This window comes from Corythoichthys intestinalis, chromosome 3 (assembly GCF_030265065.1).
Source record: "Corythoichthys intestinalis isolate RoL2023-P3 chromosome 3, ASM3026506v1, whole genome shotgun sequence".
NCBI lineage: Eukaryota > Metazoa > Chordata > Actinopteri > Syngnathiformes > Syngnathidae > Corythoichthys > Corythoichthys intestinalis.
The window spans coordinates 30,663,867-30,684,742 of record NC_080397.1 but is presented as its reverse complement, the minus strand read 5'-3'; the positions used below and the strand labels follow the sequence as shown (position 1 = coordinate 30,684,742).

Sequence of the window (20,876 nt, the reverse complement as noted above, 5' to 3'; positions counted from 1 at the left end):
CAATGGGGGAAAAGTGTGTTTCCAAGTATTAACAACAAACAAGTAAAACGTGTCAGAAACATGGAGATAAAACTTGTAAGACTGAGCTGACTTTAAACCAGATTGCACCTTTTCTATTTTCAAAAGTTGATTAATCATTCTCTTTATGTTGAGCTATACGATGGACTCGAAGGGCAGCTTCGTTAGCTAGATTAGTGTAATTACCTACTTAACTCCTCGAGATGATGCAGAACTTTTACGCAGTAAAGATAAGATGACCCTCAACAATCTGCACTTGCCATCAATATAACTGTCTTTTGTATAAAAGCTAACAGGGGTGCTGGAAGTCACTCACAGCAGGGGGTTCTGAGGATCTTTTTTAATTTTTTCCCATCCAATAACAGCTGTTTCTGTCCAAATTTCTCATGCTCGCTCACACAAGATGAATAGTTTACGTACTACTACTAGGCTACTACCAAGACGTCGTTTTATTTCAGTTAGTCTGTGTTGGAGTTTTTGTATTGGAAATAAAAGCACCCGTGTATTGTAATGCAAATCCCTGCAGCTAGATTGCGCAATGACACATGAACAAATTTGAAAACTAAAAGGGCCAATAAAGCACCCTCAGCATCCCACTCCCCACGCCACTATAAGCAACAAACCTGGTCTAATTTGATCTGTCTCAATTTGAGGTCCATCGTGAGTGGGTACTTGTCAGACCTGAAAATTGGATGGGACACAAATTTGGAAAACAAAAAAACGGTTCACGCTGACTGAACCCGATATAAGAAGGAAGAGCAGAAGAATTTACCTTTGACCTCAGTGGTGTTACCAGGATGCCAGGTGTGGGTGGGCATTAGTCTTACCAGGGGGCGCCAAAAAAAAAGAAGCTACAATGCTCAAGTAGGTTGAAATCCAGCGTAGGGGGCTACTGCACCTTAAAACATGTTTTGTTTTCTCGTTGAGATAACTGTTGTTGTGATTTGGTTTTATTTGACTTACACACCCATAACTGAACAGTATGGACATGCAGGTGACAATGTTTTTTTAAGTAACCTATTGTGGTTTCTCGGTTTTATTATTATTATTATTATAGTTACTCTTTGTTCCGCAGCTCCTTTGAGCTAAATTTGACCCCCTCAGAATGCTTCAAAACTCACCAAACTCAACATCCAGGTGAACACTGGTGAAAACTTTGATAAAATGTAAAAAAAATAAATAAATAATGTGTGTAGTGCCCCCGAGGAACAAAACCAACATTTCATTTCATTTTTTTAAAGGTGAAAAAGGAGGTAACAAAGCAAAGGTTCAAACTTAAAACACCTCAGTACTATATGAATAGGATACCATACGCTGTGCCCAGACTGCCGTTAGTACTACATCCAGTTTTCTTTGGGTGGGCAGAGCGTGTCCATGGGTGGGCACTGCCCACACCTGGTAACGCCCTTGTTTGACCTTATATTTGCTGTCTTTTCAAATCCCATTTTATTGCTTTCGAAGGAAAAGAAGCACGTCACAAAAACATCAATATTGTTGTAATGTGTGGGAAGGCAATTATAAAAGTAACCTCTATACCATGAAACAATTTTGTTTACCATTGAAATTTATAACTTAAATGAATGCTGAACACCCCATGGGTTAATTGAAGGTTCAAAAGGAATGGATTTTAACATATTCATAAACCTTGAGCCCTCACCCCAAAAAAATCTATATTTTCTGCCATAATATGCTACCACAAATATGCAGAATTGATTTTTATATCATAAAATTTATTTAGTCTGTTATTTATGTATTTAGGCAGGTCATAGCAGAAAATAAAGTTCAATGACTGGCTAATTCTGCAGACTGTGAGTCAGATCGCACAGTACAGGGTTACCTGTAACAATGAGTCATTTCATAAGTTGACTCAGTGAGCTTCCCCCCCCCCCAAGTGTTTGCTCAATAAATTCCATCACAAGGGAGACTCTTTCCTTACTATTCTCTAGCTTGTATTTTCTTAAATGTATTAACAAATCAATGTTTTGTTTACATACTGGCACCATTTTTTGAACCATCACAGGAATTGTTAATGATTAGTTTCTCCATTACATCATAATCATTACTGCTTACATATAATTAATGGCTGTGACACACTTTGTTTACTGAGTTACTCCTAAACCAGTAATGTGTTGGTTTTTGCAGTCTTTTCAAAAGAATAAAAAAAAAAAAAAAAAAAAAAGACTCTCATTCAAGTTTTCTTAATGATTTTATTAAGGAAAACTCAATTTTAGGACAACTATCTTTTCGTATCACTATGAAAGTGTGTGAAGAAAATGGCTCAGTTGAGAAATTTGGAATTGTTTCTCCTAAAAATGCTAATTGAGAAGTACAACATAAGGAAAAATAAACATACATGCCACTTTTTGAAGAACAAAAGTATTTTTTTCTTGGTATGAACTTAAAAAATAATACAATTGAGTTGCAAATAATGTTTAAAATCTGCGCTGCTTGTTTGGTACATAGTCCCCAGGTCCAGGAAGGCCTCTTGGAAAGCTTCCCTGAACTCCAGGCATGTTTGCGTTGCCTGGGCCTGCCATGAGAGTAGTGGTGTCAGACGACATGCCCGAGGAGCCCATGTGCATCCTGATGTCTTGGTCAGTGCTCTCTCCCTGGAAGCCGCTCCTGAAGCCCTCCTGCTGGCGTTTCATCATCTCCTCGTTACGCATGCGTATCTCCTCCCTCCGTCTGCGTTCCTCCTCTTGTCGGAGCTCGGCCTGCTTTCGTTTCTGCACCTCTTGGCTGTGGAGCTCCTCCATCCTACGTAACTCCTCCTGACGCCTCAGCAGGTCTTGTCTCATCAGCATCACCTGATGCTCGTGTCGAGCCGCCTCCATCTCAGCTTCCAGCTTCTCCTGGGCCTCCTTCATGTTGCGGTCCACCATTTCATACTGCTGCTTCTCCATCTCCATCAGGGCCTTCCAGCGCATGGCGTACTCGTACTCGAAGCTGCCCGGCTGTGCGAATCGCGGCGGCTGTTCACGCTCTTTGTGGTACTGCTGGTTTTTGTTGATTAGCTTTTCTGACAGGCCCTCTTCATCGTCGAGCTGCTCCATGGGCTCCACGATGATGGGACGAGGAAAGGCCGTGAGCAGATAGGCGCCATCGTTGCATTTGTCCAGCGCCTTTCTTGCAGCTGGCTTATTGGTGTACTCCACTATTCCCTTTCCAGTTGGCCTCCCTCGGTCGTCCACGATGATCACGGCTCGCTCGATCTGACCAAAGACGCTGAAAGCCTCCTCCAGCAGCTCGTTGGACACAAACTCCGGCAGATTCTTGATGGACAGAGCGGCACCGTGCGTTGCAAACCTGACACGGATGGTTCTACCTCTAAACAGGGTATCATCTAGCTCAGCTCTGGCGATCTCTGCAATGATCCTGGTCTCCAGGCGGATGAAGCCGAAGCCTCGGTCTTTATTGACAAAAATCTCGGTGGCCTTGCCGTACTTTTCGAACATCTTTCCAAGATCATCCTCCGTGATTCCGTTAGGCAGGTTTCCGACAAAGAGCCTGCTACGTTGCGTGTATGTTTTCTCACCGGGCTTCCTGAAGCTTTGCAAGTCCAGCGTTAAGGCCTCGTTCGGATGGGTAGAGTCGCTCGGCTCCTGGCCGTTCGTATTTCCTCCGTGTTTCTTTTGGTCTCCCTGGCCAGACTGACGGTTTGGGCCATGATTCTGGTAAGGACCCCTGTTTCCTTGCATTATTTTTGCAATTGACTAAGAAACCGAGTCGATTTATCACCCGATTCTCTTTGCAGAGAACAGCGTACAAAGAAGTGAAAAAATGGCGAGGCTGCGTTTTGCGGCGACTATTGTGACGTAAAAGCCACGCGACAAATATATTTGAAAATATGACTTGTTTTTGCGACCGAGGAAAAATATTGTAAAAATTTATTTGGGGATATAAAATAAACTTTAAGCCATTTCGCCGTGAAAATATCCCATTTTAGCATGCGCTGCCTTTCTAAAACTACTTTTATCGGTGTTCAGAATTGCGTCTCGCGAGAATTCAGGTCAGCCCAGAAACACGTCACAACAAAGATGTTGCAAGTGGAAGATGTTTATTTATCAATTCTCATACTACGACTCAAAATTTAATTAAAATATTAATTTTAAATGGTTTATCAGTGGATTGAAACCTCTCGAAAGGTTCATATTTTTTAAAGCGGCACAGCACATTCCTAGTCAGCCGTAAGATTTGGTGTGGGTGTGGATCCACATCTTTAAACAGCTCTGGTAGAGCGGGCATTACGCGGGAAGCAGCTTCCAAATTTACGCAGCAATAACAAACATAACTGAATCCATTTGGTTTTGGCCAATTTTATAAACCGACCAAGGTAAGTGAATTAACTGCAACGTCGCGTTATTTAAAAAGCAACAACAGTAACACTTGTTAATTTCATTGCTTTGCTAACAACATGCAATGGTTATAATACGCATGGCGACGTTGCCTAGCTTCAGCATTTTTGATGCGTTCACAGGACTGCCATGTTCTCCGATATCAGCGCGCCTCGAGAAGGCTCGTCCCTCATGTGCCGACCGACCGAGGACCCGGCGCCCGTGTTTGATAGGGCTTCCACGGCCTACAGTCCCTGCTCGGAGCGCTTCGGAGTTGGCGAGCGGAATTTCAATCGTCAGTATGCTCATATCTATGCAGCACGTCTCATGCAGATGAGTCCTTTACTGAAGGAAAAAGCACAACGAAAGTGGGGTATGTGTTATATGAGTGCACCATCATATTCACTGCATAGTTTCCCAAAGTGTGTTGAGAAAAGCATGTTAAGTTTAAAGACACTGCGATCAAACATTTAAGAGCATTTTGCTATCGTCATTGGACTCCATTGGAATAAATGGATTAGGAGTGGGAACCTCTTGGTACCTCACGATACGATTTGCGATACAAAGCTCATGATAACGACGATCTAACGATATGGCGATGCAACATTTATCGATACATTGGTCAGGAAATCGTTCTAGGATGTTCTACAAACAATTAATAAACAGAAAAACAAGCTTATGCTGTGAATAGGAATGAGTTTATCACTAGCAGACGTTAAGGGTGTAACGGTACATGTAATAGTATTGAACCGTTTCGGTTCGTGGTGCTCGGTTCGGAACGGACACGTACCGAACGAGTTTCTGACGTAATATAACCCTTACTTTTCGAGGCTGTGAGTCGATCAGGTTACAGTTTCTTTGTGTAGATTATATTTACTCCGTCTTCTCTACTATAATGAGGACCAACACGGTAGGACAGTAGGCTATAACCCAGAAATGTCAACGGCGCGACAACTTGGCCGCCGCGAGAACGCAGTGAAATGCGGGCGTTGGAGTCAATCAGCCAATGCACACCAGTCGCAGTGCGGCTGCGTGTTAGACTCGCTCAACACGACACAAGGGAAAAGAACAGCAGAGTTTATTATTTGACGCGAGACGCGACCCTCCTGCGTCAATACTACTACCGGTAGCTAGGATCGGGCCGGAAGTCACTCGTGTAAAAATACGGTGGATCCGGTCGATTTTCAAACTAATATGCAATCGTAACCAACTTTTTGAGTCCATCAGATCTCTTGAGTGGTAGATCTGGGCACAGTTGACTTGTCTTTGTTGATTTACTGCTGCCTTCTCTGCTATAATAATAACCAACACGGCCCCGTGTTCAATACCAAGCCCTCCTACCCCAACAAAACAAGTAGGAACTAATATTCACATAGGAACTAAAGTTATACACAGGGGTGCACACATTTTTTTTGCCCAGGTTCTCAGAGGAGGACCTGGAGATGTGACTTGGTCCTCATTGAGCTTGAGAGCTGACCCGCCTGATGCGATAAAATTATGACAAGCTTTACTTAGAGCCAATTAACTTTAATTAATTATATAAACAATTAATGCTTGATTAACATCAACCGGCACAACAAAATTGCCATTACTTTGAAATGAAATGTAAAGAAATAAACATTAAAGCACCAATTCAAAATAAAGGGCATTATGCGGCTCCCACATTAACTCCAAGCCTTTGTAAAAGTGGGATGTCCTCCTCATAAGACCTCATTGAACGTGTATGTTTAGCTTTGTAAAATGCGAGCAAAAACACGTTTGTCAATGCATGGCGCTGTTCTTCATTACCTTTATTCCGCCACTTGTCCATAGGGCGAGTGGGGTCCTGTCTGACATCGATAGTTTGCTTAATTGCCACATGCTCTGTTTTTTTCGTGCTTTTCAAAGTTTGGATGGCTGAAATTCTTTGGTCCTACATAAAATGCGCTGCTCTTATCAGCAACATTGGGATTCACACGGCACATTTTGTACCGCATTTCCGTGCGAGCATCATTTGCTTCTAGCCATGGTACCTCCTGCAGCCACTTTTCAGCAAAAGTCCTTTTTTTCGGTAGCTCCAGTGACGTCTCTGTCGTCTGTCTGTCTTTTGACGGGGGTGGGGGGACACGGAAATAATTACTCAGTGGGGCCTGCCTCTTCGACATTTTGAGAAGTTATTTTCTCGTGTCCGTCGCAAATACAGTGGTCAGCCATCGGTACGTAAGCGTATGGAAGCCGTTGAGGGCCAGCACGTTTGTCTGCGTCCAGTACGCATGCTCGCATGCGGACCACTTATGTGCACCCCTGGTTATACAACATAAAATATACAATATAAATGAATACTACATCACATTTGTAAAATATAAACACATAATAAAATAAATAATAGCCAATTTAAGTAAAATAAATTGAAATGAGCTAAAACACCTGTAATTAAATAATAAGAATAATACACACATCCTGCTTACACAATTAAATTTATTAATTTCTGTGTTGCGTTTTAACCTGAGAAAATCCACCAATAAAGCTTTTGAAAACCATTCATAAGAAAAAAATGTTTCATTGAGGCATTTCATTTGTAAAATACATGTTAAAATCTTTGTCATTGGGATTGCTTTTCTCTTTAGCACAGGGCTTCTTTTTTCTTCTTTCTTTCAGAAAGAAAGCTGACCAATACGCGGGGTCTGAAAGGCAAATTGTTGTTGGATTATCTTTAAATACCCACTACTTTTTGAGCAGAATTCTAGCTTTGTATAGGCTAATGTTCCTATTGTTGAAAGCACAAAAGTGTGTAAAACAAACTAGCACATTTATATTTTGCATTTTGTTTTCTTACTGTACCGAAAATGAAACGAACCGTGACCTCAAAACCGAGGTACGTACCGAACCGAGATTTTTGTGTACCGTTACATCCCTAGTAGACGTCCAATCTGTTTGAACGTCTATGGCTGTCAGTGGCGGCCAATGCCAGGCAATGAGGTAATTTTGGGCAATTTAAGTTCATTTACCTGTTGATTTTCAGTTACTTCCTGTTGATTTTGGGGTATTTAATGGGTCTCTTCCTGTTTATTTTGAGTTACAGAACAGTAGGTGACCTGGGAATCACCCAAATGAATAGGCAGTGACTCAAAATCAACAGGAAATGACCTGTAAATGCCCTAAAAATCAGACAAAATGACTGAATGCTCTGGTTTCGAATGAATGAAACTTCCCAGTCTAAATGGATTGGGCGTCGAGCACCGTCAGTGCAGGCTTAGAGTTAATTGAGACACCATTATGGTGGAAGATTTTGTTAGCAACTTGTTGGTTCGTTTTTATTTTTAGACACACCTTTTTAAAGCGATATCTCGATTCTTGGCAAGAGCATATCGAGAATCTTTTGGTATTCAAAGTATCACGATGTATCACCATTTCGATATTTTGTCACACCCCTAAAACGGATTATTCAAAACACACTAGGGATGTCAAACGATTAAAATTTTTAATCGAATTAATCACTGCTTAAAAATTAATTAATCGTAATTAATCACATTCAAACCATCTACAAAATATGCCATATTTTTTCTGTAAATTATTGTTGGAATGGAAAGATAAGACACAAGTTGACTTGAAGTTCTTAAAAGATAAATGTTAGTACAAGTTATAGAAATTTTACAATAAAACCCCTCTTAATGTTTTTGTTTTAATAAAATTTGTAAAATTTTCAATCAAAAAATAAACTAGTAGCTCGCCATTGTCGATCTCAATAATTACACAATGCTCACGGTGCTGAAACCCATAAAATCAGTCGCACCCAAGCTCCAGCAGAGGGCGAAAAAACACCAAAAAACAAGTAACAAGTGGACATGACACTGTGCTGCCATTTTAATCTGTTTGAACGGGGCATGTGCATTAAATGCGTCAAATATTTTAACGTGATTAATTAAAAAAATTAATTCCCGCCCGTTAACTCGATAATTTTGACAGCCCTAAAATACGCATGTGGCATTGTGAATCATTTTCATCTCTCTAAATATTATATTAGCTATGATAACTGTCTTTTTTGGTTGTTGTAGGATCAGAAGTGCTTGTCCGGAAGCTGTGTGATCTTCAGGCAGGGGAGCAGTGTTGCATTGTGGGAACTCTGTTTAAGCGGATGGACTTGCAGCCATCCATCCTAAAAGAAATCAGTGAAGAGGTTAGCAGCACACTAGATTTACTTACTACAACCAAAAATTGCGTGTCCGTTTTTCCACATTTATTGTACCCTTATCCTAAAATCAATAGCGTATCGCACTTAACACGTCACCTTTGCTCATTAATATTCATGACGTTAGCAACTGTTGCTAGAGGGGTCAAACTTGCATTTGTCCCTTATGCTAGATTAATGTACAGATGAGATGTTTACTGAGCTAAACCTAAAATTCTGTCCGAAAATTATGTCTGGTGACAAATTCACTTGTAAAGATGTGGAACAACATACAAATTTTCAGTTAAAGAGATGGCTTGAGTGTCAACGGCTGGAAAAGACAGGAAAAAGTGCCGACCTGATCCAGTGGTAGCTTTTTTTTATCTACACCTTTTTATTGTGTGTATTGCCTTGCACCACTGACAATGACATCCTCCTGTTTCAACAAGCTATCCTTTACCACCATATGCCCTGTCTTTCTTATAAATTATATCCTCTGGTTGTCTTACGTTTGACCGTTCTAGGGGGTATTTTATATTGCTATTTTTGTGTAGCGATTGCAAATGCTACTGAGTGACAGCCAACGAACACTTATTTTTTCATTAAAAACATATCTTAATTCTGTTAATTTATTTACACTTCCCTCTTTATAAAGTTGTTTCTTTACAACAAAAAAGGTAACAACAGTGGCATTGAGATAACATTTTCATTTTTTTTCTTAAGGTCATTCATTGTCAGACAGAAGCAGCACGGCAAAACGTTATGCTAAAATATACGTAAAAATACCAAAATGGCTTACCTCTTCGGGGAAGGCTCTGGCAGGCAATGGATCAGCATTGTCATCTGTATGGCCATGGCCCCCAACAAAATGTTTACTGCATAATATGAAAATAAATGGCATCACCTTACTGGCATTAAACTGGTCTTTTGGACGTCTGCACAAGTTATTTATTGTTCACATTTTTTCGTCTTGAGTTTTTGGCTTCGGGAAACGTATGAAGAAAACAGCCTTCATTTGTCCTTATGTCTAGAGTCGTTTCTACAAGTTCCATTACAGCAGTGTTTATTCGGCATATTCTTTTTTGAAAGATTACCGGCAGAAAACAAGCAGTACTAGCATGGGTTGTATGCAAGCGCGCTTCTATGTTGACCCCCTTCCGTTTTACGATTTGTGACGTCACGCAGCCTCTCAAAATACCATGCAACAACGTAAACAGTTTCTTACAGATTTTTGTAAATATGTATGATCTTTATTCAGGAATCACACAGGGTGTCCATACCACACAAACCAACAGAAAAATGACATAAGAAAACACAGGAAGAAACAGAAACTAGACAAGAAAGAACATTAAAAGGCACAAACTATTAGTGCAAAACAAACAGGGTTTTACGCCAATGGCGCCACATGCTTGACCTACATCTATAGCTATATGTAGGGTCCGTTATTTTCATTAAAATATTATTTTCAGACTCATTCAATCAACACATGAACTTATACATCAGATTTCTCAATAGCGCTTTAAAGCTTTAAAATGTCAGGTCCTTAATAGGATTGCCAGGATTTCAATAACATATTTGTAATGTTGTCCGTGAAACGTGTTGTTTTATTTTTAATGGAATAAAGCTGTAGGCTATAGCATGACAATGTAGAAAAAGTGGAGCACTGTGCTGTTGTGTGTCTCGACTTTACCTCTCTTTTGGTGCTCCCAGCACAACCTCCTGCCCCAGCCTGCACGAGTCAAATACATTAGTGACAACGATGATCTGATTCTGGAGGATGAGCTCCAAAGAATCAAGCTGGAGGGTGCAATTGACAGAGATAGGTGTGTCACAGGTGAGAATGTTTAACCATTTTTTGCTAGCTGTCACAAAAATAACCTAGTTCCTCATTGATTAATTTTGTGCAGGTAGTGTTATTGCTGTATTTGGAGCTGAGAGGAATGATGGGAAATTCACAGTGGAGGACTTCTGCACAGCGGATCTCCCAGAACAGACTGCAAGACCTGCACTGAATTCTGACAGGTAAACAGTTAGCGAGCTGTGATTCTCCACTTCTGGTTAGTTCAGGCGCGTCACTCTGTGTGCACCTGACTTTGGATTAGAGGTGAAACGAATGCTCGAGTAACTCAAGTTTAAAAGTTGATCCGAGTAATTTTATTTGCCTCGAGGAATCCTTTCATTTTGCCAGCTCTAAGCATCACGTTTTGCCCGGACTACTTTTAATGCGGGACAACGCGCTGACGTCACGTCTGTAGAGGATGAAGCAATAATACCCGATTTCAGCCAACAGCCGCTAGAAACTATGCCAACGTTGCTACAAACTACATGATGCTACGTTAGTAGCCGGTAGCGTCTGATGCGTCTCATATATATCACATGTATATGGAACTAGATGCGGAATGACAGACTCGCCAGCGTTAGTAAACAGCCGCCATCTTAAAGCAGTAGACTTCTCAGCGCTAATAATGAAAATTAATATTACTTTTCCATGCTAACGTAACATTAGCCCTGCGGAGGGCTAGTTTTCTATTAACTATGACTACTGTCAATGCGTGGCTAACGTGTCTTACGTACAGGCTTTATTTAATATGTAAAAACACAGCGCTGTAGAGTGATAAGGGTGTAAAATAAATACATGATAAAGCTAACTGTCAATTTTAGCTCAGTAGTCATTGCTGGATAAAACACCAAGTAGCACTGGTGCCTAATCTGCTCCAATACCGCAGGTATCATACGTTTATTTTGAACACTGCAAAAATTCAAAATCACATCAGGACTTACAATTTAGACTAATTTAAAACTTAACTAGAATTTAAAGCTTGACACAAATGGAAATTCAATTGTAACACGTGGGGAAAAACACCTAACTTTTAAGTGATGTGTTTAAGTGTAATGACATTTTTAGGTAAGAAATATTATTATTATTATTATTATTTTTTTTTTTTTTAAGATCTAGAATTTTTTTTCAGTGAAAGCTGTGAATTTGTTGTTTTTTTCTTGTCACATCTGAGATGCAATTGTTGGCTGTTTTCAAGAATGTACATCAAAATAAGACATTGTCTGAAAATGGTTCAATATTTGGTGAAATGTCTTGTTTTCTCATGTATATTTATAATTGCTCTTTACCTGAAAAAATATGTTCTGTCCGATTACTCGATTAATCGATAGAATTTTCAGTCGAATACTCGATTACTAAAATATTCAATAGCTGCAGCCCTACTTTGGATGATACCTCTTTTATTTCTGTGCAGATTTGTACTGCTTGTCTCTGGACTCGGTTTGGGTAGCAGTCACGCAGACAGTATGCTGGGCCTACAGCTGTTGATTGACATGGTAACGGGTCAGCTGGGTGACCAGGGGGAGCAGAGTGGAGCGGCGACGATATCGAGGGTCTTGGTGGCGGGAAACCTCCTTAGTCAAAGCACGCAGGACAAGGACGCCTCAACTAAGGTGCGTCATTTTGTGACGACAAACCATTGTAAACAATATGAGTTGATACCTAGATGAGTATTTCACTGAATGTTTCAATTATTTTTTTAAATTAAATAATGTAACTCCATTAAAATCTTGATGAATATTTTTATTCATTTGTTTATTTTGAGTTTTTGGTAGCGATTAATTCAGTTTTCTGTTGTGTTAGAGATTTCTGTTGCAGTATTGTGTTAGTAGCAGTACTGAGGTAGTTGATGCAGGTTTAATATCAGTCAGTAGTCCATCCCAGATTTCATATTCAAATACTGGTATACTAGGTCCACTAATTTGACCTAAGAACTCCCGCAGTGCATAATACCATTGTCCTGCAGGTGGCGGTAATTCTTCAGACAAATCACTCTTACCAAATCTTAAATGATTGGACAGATCTGCTTTCTTGGTCGGTAATAAAATGTAATGTCTTTCTATGTCGGTCCTAATCGTTAACAGTGTCAGCACCAGTCATGCAGCAGCGGCTTTAAATATAACTTCTTGTTCCTTTGTCTAGGCCAAGTACCTCACCAAAAAGACTCAGGCGGGCAGCGTGGAAGCCATTCGCTTGTTGGACGAGCTGCTACTCCAGCTGGTGGTGAGCCCACCTACACCCCCTTGACACATCCGCCGTCCCTTACTGATGCTAGGGGCGGTAACCCTTTGGTACCTCCTGATACGATACGATTTGCGATACATGGCTCACAAGAATGATTATCTCATAATAGGGCCATTCAGCAATTATCGATAGAGGAGTCAGGAAATCAATCTACTACGTTCTACGATACAACTATTAAAGAGGGAGAAACGGTGGCGCAGGTGGTTGATGGGGTCGTCCATTGATTAAAGTATCAGGTGTTCGAACCTAGCTTGCGCTTTTACTCACTGTTGTTGTATCCTTGGGCAAGATACTTCACCCGATTTGCTTCTGTGAAGGTAGCGTCAGAATTGTGTTCTGAAGGGCCAGTGGTGTACATTGGCTGCCTCACTTCTGTCAGAGTGCCCCAACGCAGCTGTGGCAGCTTACCACCATCTAGTATAGATCGATAAGTAATGCAATGGAAAGCGTCTTTGAGTGTCCTGAAAAGTTATATCTAAATCCAATGCCTTGTTATTAAGAAAAAAAAAACAAGCTATTTCTAAAAGGAAAAATTTACAATGTTTATTTGTTGCACCATGGCGGACCATTTGTCAAAACATTTAGCTTTTCTCACAGTGCAAAACAATAACTACAACTAACACTAGGTGCAATGACAATTTTAACGCATCGCCTGGCATTAACAATAGATGTCCAATTCATTTTGACTGGGTGGGGCAAATGAAAAAAAGTTCATTCGCTCCCTCCAAGTCAAAATGAATTGGACGTCTTCTAGTGCAGTCAAAGGCAGCCAATAAATTAACATTTAATTTTATTTGTCATATAGTTTATTCATCATGTGTGATTTTAGAAATGGCTCACTGAGAATGGTGTATGGATGAAATAAATGGACAAAGAACAAAAATTACTGGCATTTTTATTATACAGTGGTACCTTGCTATACAATCGCTTCGACACACGATCTTTTCAACATCTGACGTAAAATTTGACACGTCATTTGTTTCTACATCTGACGAAATGCTCGAAATACGGCGCATTTATGACAGTGTCGCAATTTCATTGTTTTCACGCAAGACGGACGCACGGTGGATTTTCTTGTGAGAGAAATCAACATGGGTTCCATGGATGTTAAAGCAGGTTGTGAAAAAAGAAAAAAGATGAGGCTTACCATCTAAATGAAGTAGGGCTGTCCCAAACGACTAATTTTCTCCCGATTAGTCAGCCGACTATTTTTACGATTAGTCGACTAATCTAATAATTAAAAACATTTTTTTTGTTTTGTTTTTTGTTTTCTAATTTAGCAATGAAATTTTTGTTGACGCTTATCAATTCACAAAAAACATATTGGAACACTTAAATTATTTATTAAAGTACAAATAAACGCGTAAATAACAATAATAAATCACAAATAAACAATGAGTTCAAATGCGGATAGAATTAACTAGTGTAGCATCCCGATTGAAAAGATGGTCTCGTAAACTGATGGTTTACAACTTTTATTCCATCCTTGATGTAATCACACTGTAAAAGCTACGGTGCACACAAATAAAACAACACAATTAGAAATTAACGAAAACTTTTCACCTTTTTCCTTTTAAACCTTATTTATATATCAATGAATTGCCTATATGAATTGCCTTTACCTTAATTTATTACCTTATCATTAACAATCTCTCCCTTAAGTGCAATCACTGTATATACTGTATATATTTATGACCTTTTAACCTTATATAATTTTCTATACCATAAAATAAACCATAACATGAAATAAACCTTTCAGTTAGCATTAAGAACAATACTAATAGCATTTATAGGCCCATTGTCAATGAAACATTATTATTTAGTAAGGCGACAGCACCCTCTGGTGTACAAAAAATGAAAAACAAAACAAAAAATTACAAACTGGGTTACGGCGCTTGAGGTGTTTATTCACGGCCTACGTGCAGCCAAGCTTGGCATTGAAGAGACAGGACGGAAGAGTGTACGCTCCTTTGTTTCTTTGAAATAAGTCAATGTTTTGGACACTCTGGTGCGCTTTTTTGGCTTTGTGCCGCTTTCCCCGCTTGCATACAGAGCATCTGACATTCTGAACTTTCCGCGCATATATTTTTTTAACCCTTCATTAACCGTCGACGGGATGTTGTGCTCGTCGACGGATTTACGTCATCGATGACGTCGACTATGTCGACTAGTCGGGACAGCTCTAAAATGAAGACGGAAATGATACAAAAATATCCGCGCGGTGTGTGCGTCTGTGAACTTCTTGACAATACGGCCATACATCTCGATGGTCCTCCTCCGACCTCCGTTTGCTAGTCTTTCATGAGTTAAGGTGACAATTATTATGATTGTAACATCACAAAAAAATTGCCATCTTCGTAAGGCTTTTAATCATTCATTTCAGAACTTGTGCAACACAACATGCCTACTGTCTGCCGCAACTGAACATGAAAAGTGAAAGTAAAAAATCCTCTCTCAATCTGGCACGTCAGCCACGCAGTGCGTTCAGGTACACCACGCAAAACACATCCGCCACATTAGAACCTGATTTGTTATATTGTTACAGGTATTATTATTGTTATTACTGTTATTGTATTACTATTCTGATTTTTATTCATAATTTATTTGTTTTGCTCTGTGTAGTTGTTATTTGCAATAGCACCAGCAGTATTTATTAAGGATTTAGTGTAGGTTTTCAGGCTGTGGAATGAATTAATGGAATTATAATATATTCCTATGGGAAAATCCTGGTCGACATACGATCATTTCGACTTACAAACAAGGTCTTGGAACGAATTAACTTCGTATGTTGAGACACCAATGTTCTTCAATTAGTTTTGTAATCAACGTTTGAGGACAATTGTATGTATCGGTCCCTTGCAGACTTCAGTCCCAGTGGATGTGATGCCTGGCCAGTATGACCCCACCAACTATACACTGCCTCAGCAGCCTCTACATCACTGTATGTTCCCTTTGTCATCTGTCTACCCTACACTGCAGCTGGCATCTAATCCATACCAGGCCACTGTGGATGGAGTGAGGTGAGAATGGGCTCATGCACTTTTTAAAATAAAAAGTTAAACAAGATAAGCCAACATCTGGTTGTATTCTAATATGATCCAAGTTTTGGTTGTAATCTTCCCTGTTTGAGTGCTATTAGAACTCTACTGATCTTGGCAAGTTGTATGTTTTCTTAGGGAGTCAAGAGAACTCACAATGAACTCTAACGTCATGTAAAACACAGTTAGCCAGCTGGTTCATTTCAGTGTCCATCATGCTCAGCACTAGTTGTTGCCTGGTAGAAGTACTGGTAGGTGATATGGAAGACTTTGAACAACGAGGTGTAATGCCCACAGCATTTCAGGAGTCTGGGAAATTCTTCTAAATCCTTGTACGAATCAGTCATGTCTCCTGCTAAGAATGTAGATAAGGGCCCACTAACAACTTCTTTTTAACTCCTGAGTAGGACTGTAGCACTTCATGTGAAATTTCCCCTTTCTTGCAAATGTGATATAGCTGCCCCTCCCTTAGATTTTTTGTTAAATCTTAGGGCTTTGATGAAATCTCATTTGTGTTGAAGTGCATATTCTTAGTGTTGAGCCAAGTCTTGGCATTGATAAGGTTTAGTACAATACAAGCAGTAATGTGTTTTGCTACATTCTTTCCCCCTTTTTCTGATATGCAAATAAACTTTCATTCATATCCCTACTTGAACTGTGTTTGTTCTGGAAATGGCTGAATCGTTTATTGGTGGGAATCTTGAGTTTTGTACTTGACCTGAAGAAAAAAAGAATTGGAAAAAAATGTTGCATCTCGCAGAATAATATTACAATAGCAACATGGATGAAAACCGATACAGATGCCCACATTTCTCTGAAACCCATGTATTTTTTGCTCACCCTCAGGTTCCTTGGCACCTCGGGTCAAAATATCAGTGACATCGAACGTTACAGTAGTATGAACAGTCATCTGGAGATTCTGGAAGAAACTTTGAGACTACGCCACCTCGCTCCTACTGCACCGGATACCCTTGGTGCGTCAGGCTCTTTGCAGTTTGTAGAATAATCTAGAATGATCCATTTAAAATCATTTTCGCAATATCTGTCGATTTTTCTGTCAGGCTGTTACCCATTTTACTTGAAAGATCCATTCATCTTGGAAGAGTGTCCACATGTGTACTTCAGTGGGAATGCCCCAGCGTTGGAGTCAAAGCGCCTCACAGGTGCGTGTGCAGTTACTGTACGTATGCATGCAGTTTTGGGGATCTTTTGTTAACTGCATTGCAATCCTTTAATGCGACAAATGTATTTGATTTAGGAGAAAATTGAATTCTGAGTAGTCATGGAACCAATTAGATATCATAGCGAATGTACCACTGTAACAATTACAGTGCTGGCCAAAAGTATTGGCACCCCTGCAACTCTGTCAGATAATGCTCAAATTCTACCAGAAAATGATTGCAATTACAAATGATTTGGTAGTAATATCTTCATTTATTTTGCTTGCAATGAAAAAACACAAAAGAGAATGGAAAAAAAATAAATAAATCATTATCATTTTACACAAAACTCTAAATATGGGCCGGACAAAAGTATTGACACCCTCAACCTAATACTTGGTAACACAGCCTTTGGACGAAATAACTGCGAACAACCGCTTCCGGTATCCATCAATGAGCTTCTTACAATTCTCTGTTGGAATTTTAGACCATTCTTATTTGGCCAACTGCTCCAGGTCCCAAAAATTTGAAGGGTGCCTTCTCCAAACTGCCATTTTCAGATCTCTCCACATGTGTTCTATGGGATTCACGTCTAGACTCCTTGCTGGCCACATTAGAAGTCTCCAGTGCTTTCCCTCAAACTATTTTCTAGTGCTTTTTGAAGTGTGTTTTGGGTCATTGTCCTGCTGGAAGATCCATGACCTCTGAGGGAGCCCCAGCGTTCTAACACTTGGCCCTACATTATGCTGCAAAATTTGTTGGTAGTCTTCAGACTTCATAATGCCATGCACACGATCAAGGAGTCCAGTGCCAGAGGCAGAAAAGCAACCCCAAAACATAAGGGAACCTCCTCCATGTTTGACTGTGGGGACCGTGTTCTTTTCTTTGAAGGCCTCGTTTTTTTTCTCCTGTGAACTCCATGTTGATGCCTTTTCCCAAAAAGCTCTACTTTTGTGTCATCTGACCAGAGAACATCCTTCCAAAACGGTTTTTGGCTTTCTCAGGTAAGTTTTGGCAAACTTCAGCCTGGCTTTTTTATGTCTCTGCCTCTTTGGGTCAGAAGTGGGGTCCTCCTGGGTATCCTGCCATAGAGTCCCTTTTCATTCAGAAGCCGACGGATAGTACGGGTTCACACTGTTGTACCCTCGGACTGCAGGACAGCTTGAACTTGTTTGGATGTTAGTCGAAGTTCTTTATCCACCATCCCCACAATCTTTCGTTGAAATCTCTCGTCAATTTTTCTTTTCCGTCCACATCTAGGGAGGTTAGCCACAGTGCCGTGGGCCTTACACGTATTGATGACCCTGCACACGGTAGACACAGGAATATTCAGGTCTTTGGAGATGGACTTGTAGTCTTGAGATTGCCCGTGCTTCTTCACAATTTTGCTTCTCAAGTCCTCAGACAGTTCTTTGGTCTTGTTTCTTTTCTCCATGCGCAATGTGGTACAATGACACAGGACAGAGGTTGAGTCAACTTTAATCCATTTTACCTGGCTGCAAGTGTGATTTAGTTACTGCCACCGCCTGTTATGTGCCACAGGTAAGTAACAAGTACTGTTAATTACACAAATTAGAGAAGCATCACATGATTTTTCAAAGGGTGCCAATACTTTTGTCCAGCCCATTTTTGAAGTTTTTTGTATAATGTTAATGATTAATTTTGTTTCTCGTTCGGTTTTTCATTGCAAGCAAAATCAATGAATATATTAGGGGTGTGAAAAAAATATCGAAATGGTGATATATCGTGATACTTTGTATCCCCAAAGGTTATCGATATGCTCCTGCCAAGAATCGAGATATCGTTTTAAAAAGGTGTCAATGTCTAAAAAAGATAAATAAAAAGGAACCAACAAGTTGCTACCAAAATCTTCCACAATAATAGTGTCTCAGTTACCTCTAAAGTTGCATTGACAGTGCTCGACGCCCAATCCATTTAGACTAGAAACGTTTGTTCATTCGACACCAGAGCATTCAGTCATTCTGTCCAATTTTCAGGGCATTAACAGGTCACTTTGTTCATTTTAGGGCATTTACAGGTCATTTCCTGTTGAGTTTGAGTCACTGCCTATTCATTTGGGTGATTCTCAGGTCACTTCCTGTTATGTAACTCAAGATAAACAGGAAGTGATCCATAAAATACCGCAAAATTAACAGGAAGTAACTGAAAATCAACAGGTAAATGACCTTAAATGGGCCAAAATTACCTCATTGCCTGGCATTGGCTGCCACTGACGGCCATAGATGTTCAAACCGTTTGAAGTGGAAGGAATGGCAGCGAATGAACGAATGTTAATTTGCTGCCGTCCCTCTGCCACCCTCCCAGTTCAAATGGATTGGACGTCTACTACTGATGAACGCATTCCAATTCACAGCAGTAGCTTGTTTTTCTGTTTATTAATCGTTTGTAGAATATCATTGATTTCCTGACCAATGTATCGATAACCGTTGTATCGCCATATCGCCAGATCATCGTTATCGTGAGCTTTGTATCGCAAATTGTATCGTATCGTGAGGCCAAGAGGTTCCCACTCCTAGAATATATTACTGCCAAAATATTTGTAATTGCAATCATTTTCTGGGAGAAATTTAGCATTATCTGACAGAATTGTAGAGGTGCCAATACTTTTGGCCAGCACTGTATGTTTTTTTTTTTTTAACATTTCCATTCCACTTGAAATTGTGTCTGTTAATCACTAATCCTCTCACTTCATCAGGTGCCGCTGGCCAGGAAATCCTTTTAATCACTGTGCCAAAGTTCCACAGCACCCAAACAGCGTGCCTTGTCAACTTACGCACTCTTGAATGTGAGCCAATCAGCTTCTCGGCATTTTCAGCAGGTGACGAAGACGATGGCGAGATGAACATCAGCCACTGAGGGAAGTTTGGTACCATCACAGCTCTCAAATGATGTCACACATATACAGAGTGACAGTTTTGTGAGGCTTTCCTTTTTAATTATATATGAATTCTTTCAAGTTGGTGTGTGAAAAAGCCAGTATTGAAGCAACACTTCCATATGAGATCTACCAACCATCATTATCCTTCAGTGAAATACTGTAAAATGCATTTCCGTTAAGGTTTACAGTGTAAATAATTGCATATTGAATTTAAAAAAAGTTGTTTTAATGTGCATTTGCAATAAAAAAAATCACATATAAAAAGACTGAGTATCGTGTGAGAAAGATGCAGCATGACCACAGACAAAATTTTCACTGAACAATCATATTTTCAGGTGTTATACAACATAGTTATTAAAGATTTGAAGTTGCTGATGTTAGCATTGTTTACCCAAAAGCTTTGTTTCAACCAACCAGTAGAGTTAATGAGTTATGTTCCATTGCGTTAAAAGGTACTAAAAATAAATTACACTTACGATAACACTTGACGTGGTACAGCATGGTAGGCGCTACATCAACTTACATGGAGATGTGTGAGAATTTTTAAATGCATTTTCTTTTGCCACAGGAGTAATCAGTCAAATGTATTGACAACTGCACTCTGTTGCTGTGATATGCCACTGCAAGTTTTAACGTGATAGCATGTAGTTTAAGCTACATTCAACCTTGGTAAACTGCGGTAAACAGAACTGTACTGCTTGATTGAGCAAACGATTGCTGGATTGTTGTAGCTCAGGTAACATAACGGTAATTAATGCAATGCGTTTGCTTTAATAGTCATCAATCTTGTACTCATAATTGTAGTCCAGCATGGAGTCAGTGAATCCACCGGGCGTTGATGATTGTCCTTCGTCTATTAACCATGAGTCGTACCAGGATGTGGTGCTTGCTGGCGTTGTGGGAATTGTGGTGGTTGTCGGTGGCAGGGTCGTGGTGGTGGTTGTTGTAGTCGTTGGTTTTAATTGCAATAACTTCTTCTGCCGGAGACGACGAATGCGAGCTATTTTGAGTCTCCTCAACCGTTCCTTGCTCAGTTGTGTATTTTGCGAGCTCACACCGTTTCCGCTGACCACACGACCATTGCTGTTGATAACTGGTGGCTGCACTATAGTGTTGCCATGGCTGACCAGGCGGATCGGCTTGTTTCCATGTAGCGCCAAAATCTGTCGGCAAATGGTAAAAGACTATTTTAATTTGAT

General features: G+C 40.0%; 3 protein-coding genes across 4 annotated transcripts in view; 1 reads left to right on the top strand and 2 right to left on the bottom strand.

Moving 5' to 3' along the window:
- Window positions 1-2,244: 2,244 nt before the first annotated feature.
- LOC130912942 (non-POU domain-containing octamer-binding protein) lies at window positions 2,245-3,838 on the bottom strand. Its single transcript, XM_057831116.1, has one exon. The coding sequence runs from the start codon at window positions 3,714-3,716 to the stop codon at window positions 2,451-2,453; it is 1,266 nt and encodes a 421-aa protein (XP_057687099.1). The 5' UTR covers window positions 3,717-3,838; the 3' UTR covers window positions 2,245-2,450.
- Window positions 3,839-4,114: 276 nt separating this feature from the next.
- pold2 (polymerase (DNA directed), delta 2, regulatory subunit) lies at window positions 4,115-19,933 on the top strand. The gene is made up of 11 exons (XM_057831115.1): window positions 4,115-4,351; window positions 4,496-4,725; window positions 8,387-8,508; window positions 10,210-10,333; window positions 10,407-10,521; window positions 11,751-11,949; window positions 12,479-12,559; window positions 15,443-15,600; window positions 16,465-16,592; window positions 16,680-16,781; window positions 19,495-19,933. Exons 2-11 carry the CDS (start codon window positions 4,503-4,505, stop codon window positions 19,653-19,655), a joined length of 1,413 nt encoding a protein of 470 aa, XP_057687098.1. The 5' UTR covers window positions 4,115-4,351; window positions 4,496-4,502; the 3' UTR covers window positions 19,656-19,933.
- The window catches only part of aebp1b (AE binding protein 1b), a 35,925-nt gene continuing 34,771 nt past the window's right edge, over window positions 19,723-20,876 (bottom strand). For both annotated transcript variants that reach the window (XM_057831113.1, XM_057831112.1), the window contains one exon: window positions 19,723-20,840. In XM_057831113.1, coding sequence (XP_057687096.1) covers window positions 20,448-20,840 — 393 coding nt within the window. In that variant the 3' untranslated portion in view covers window positions 19,723-20,447. The remainder of the gene's footprint in view (window positions 20,841-20,876) is intronic.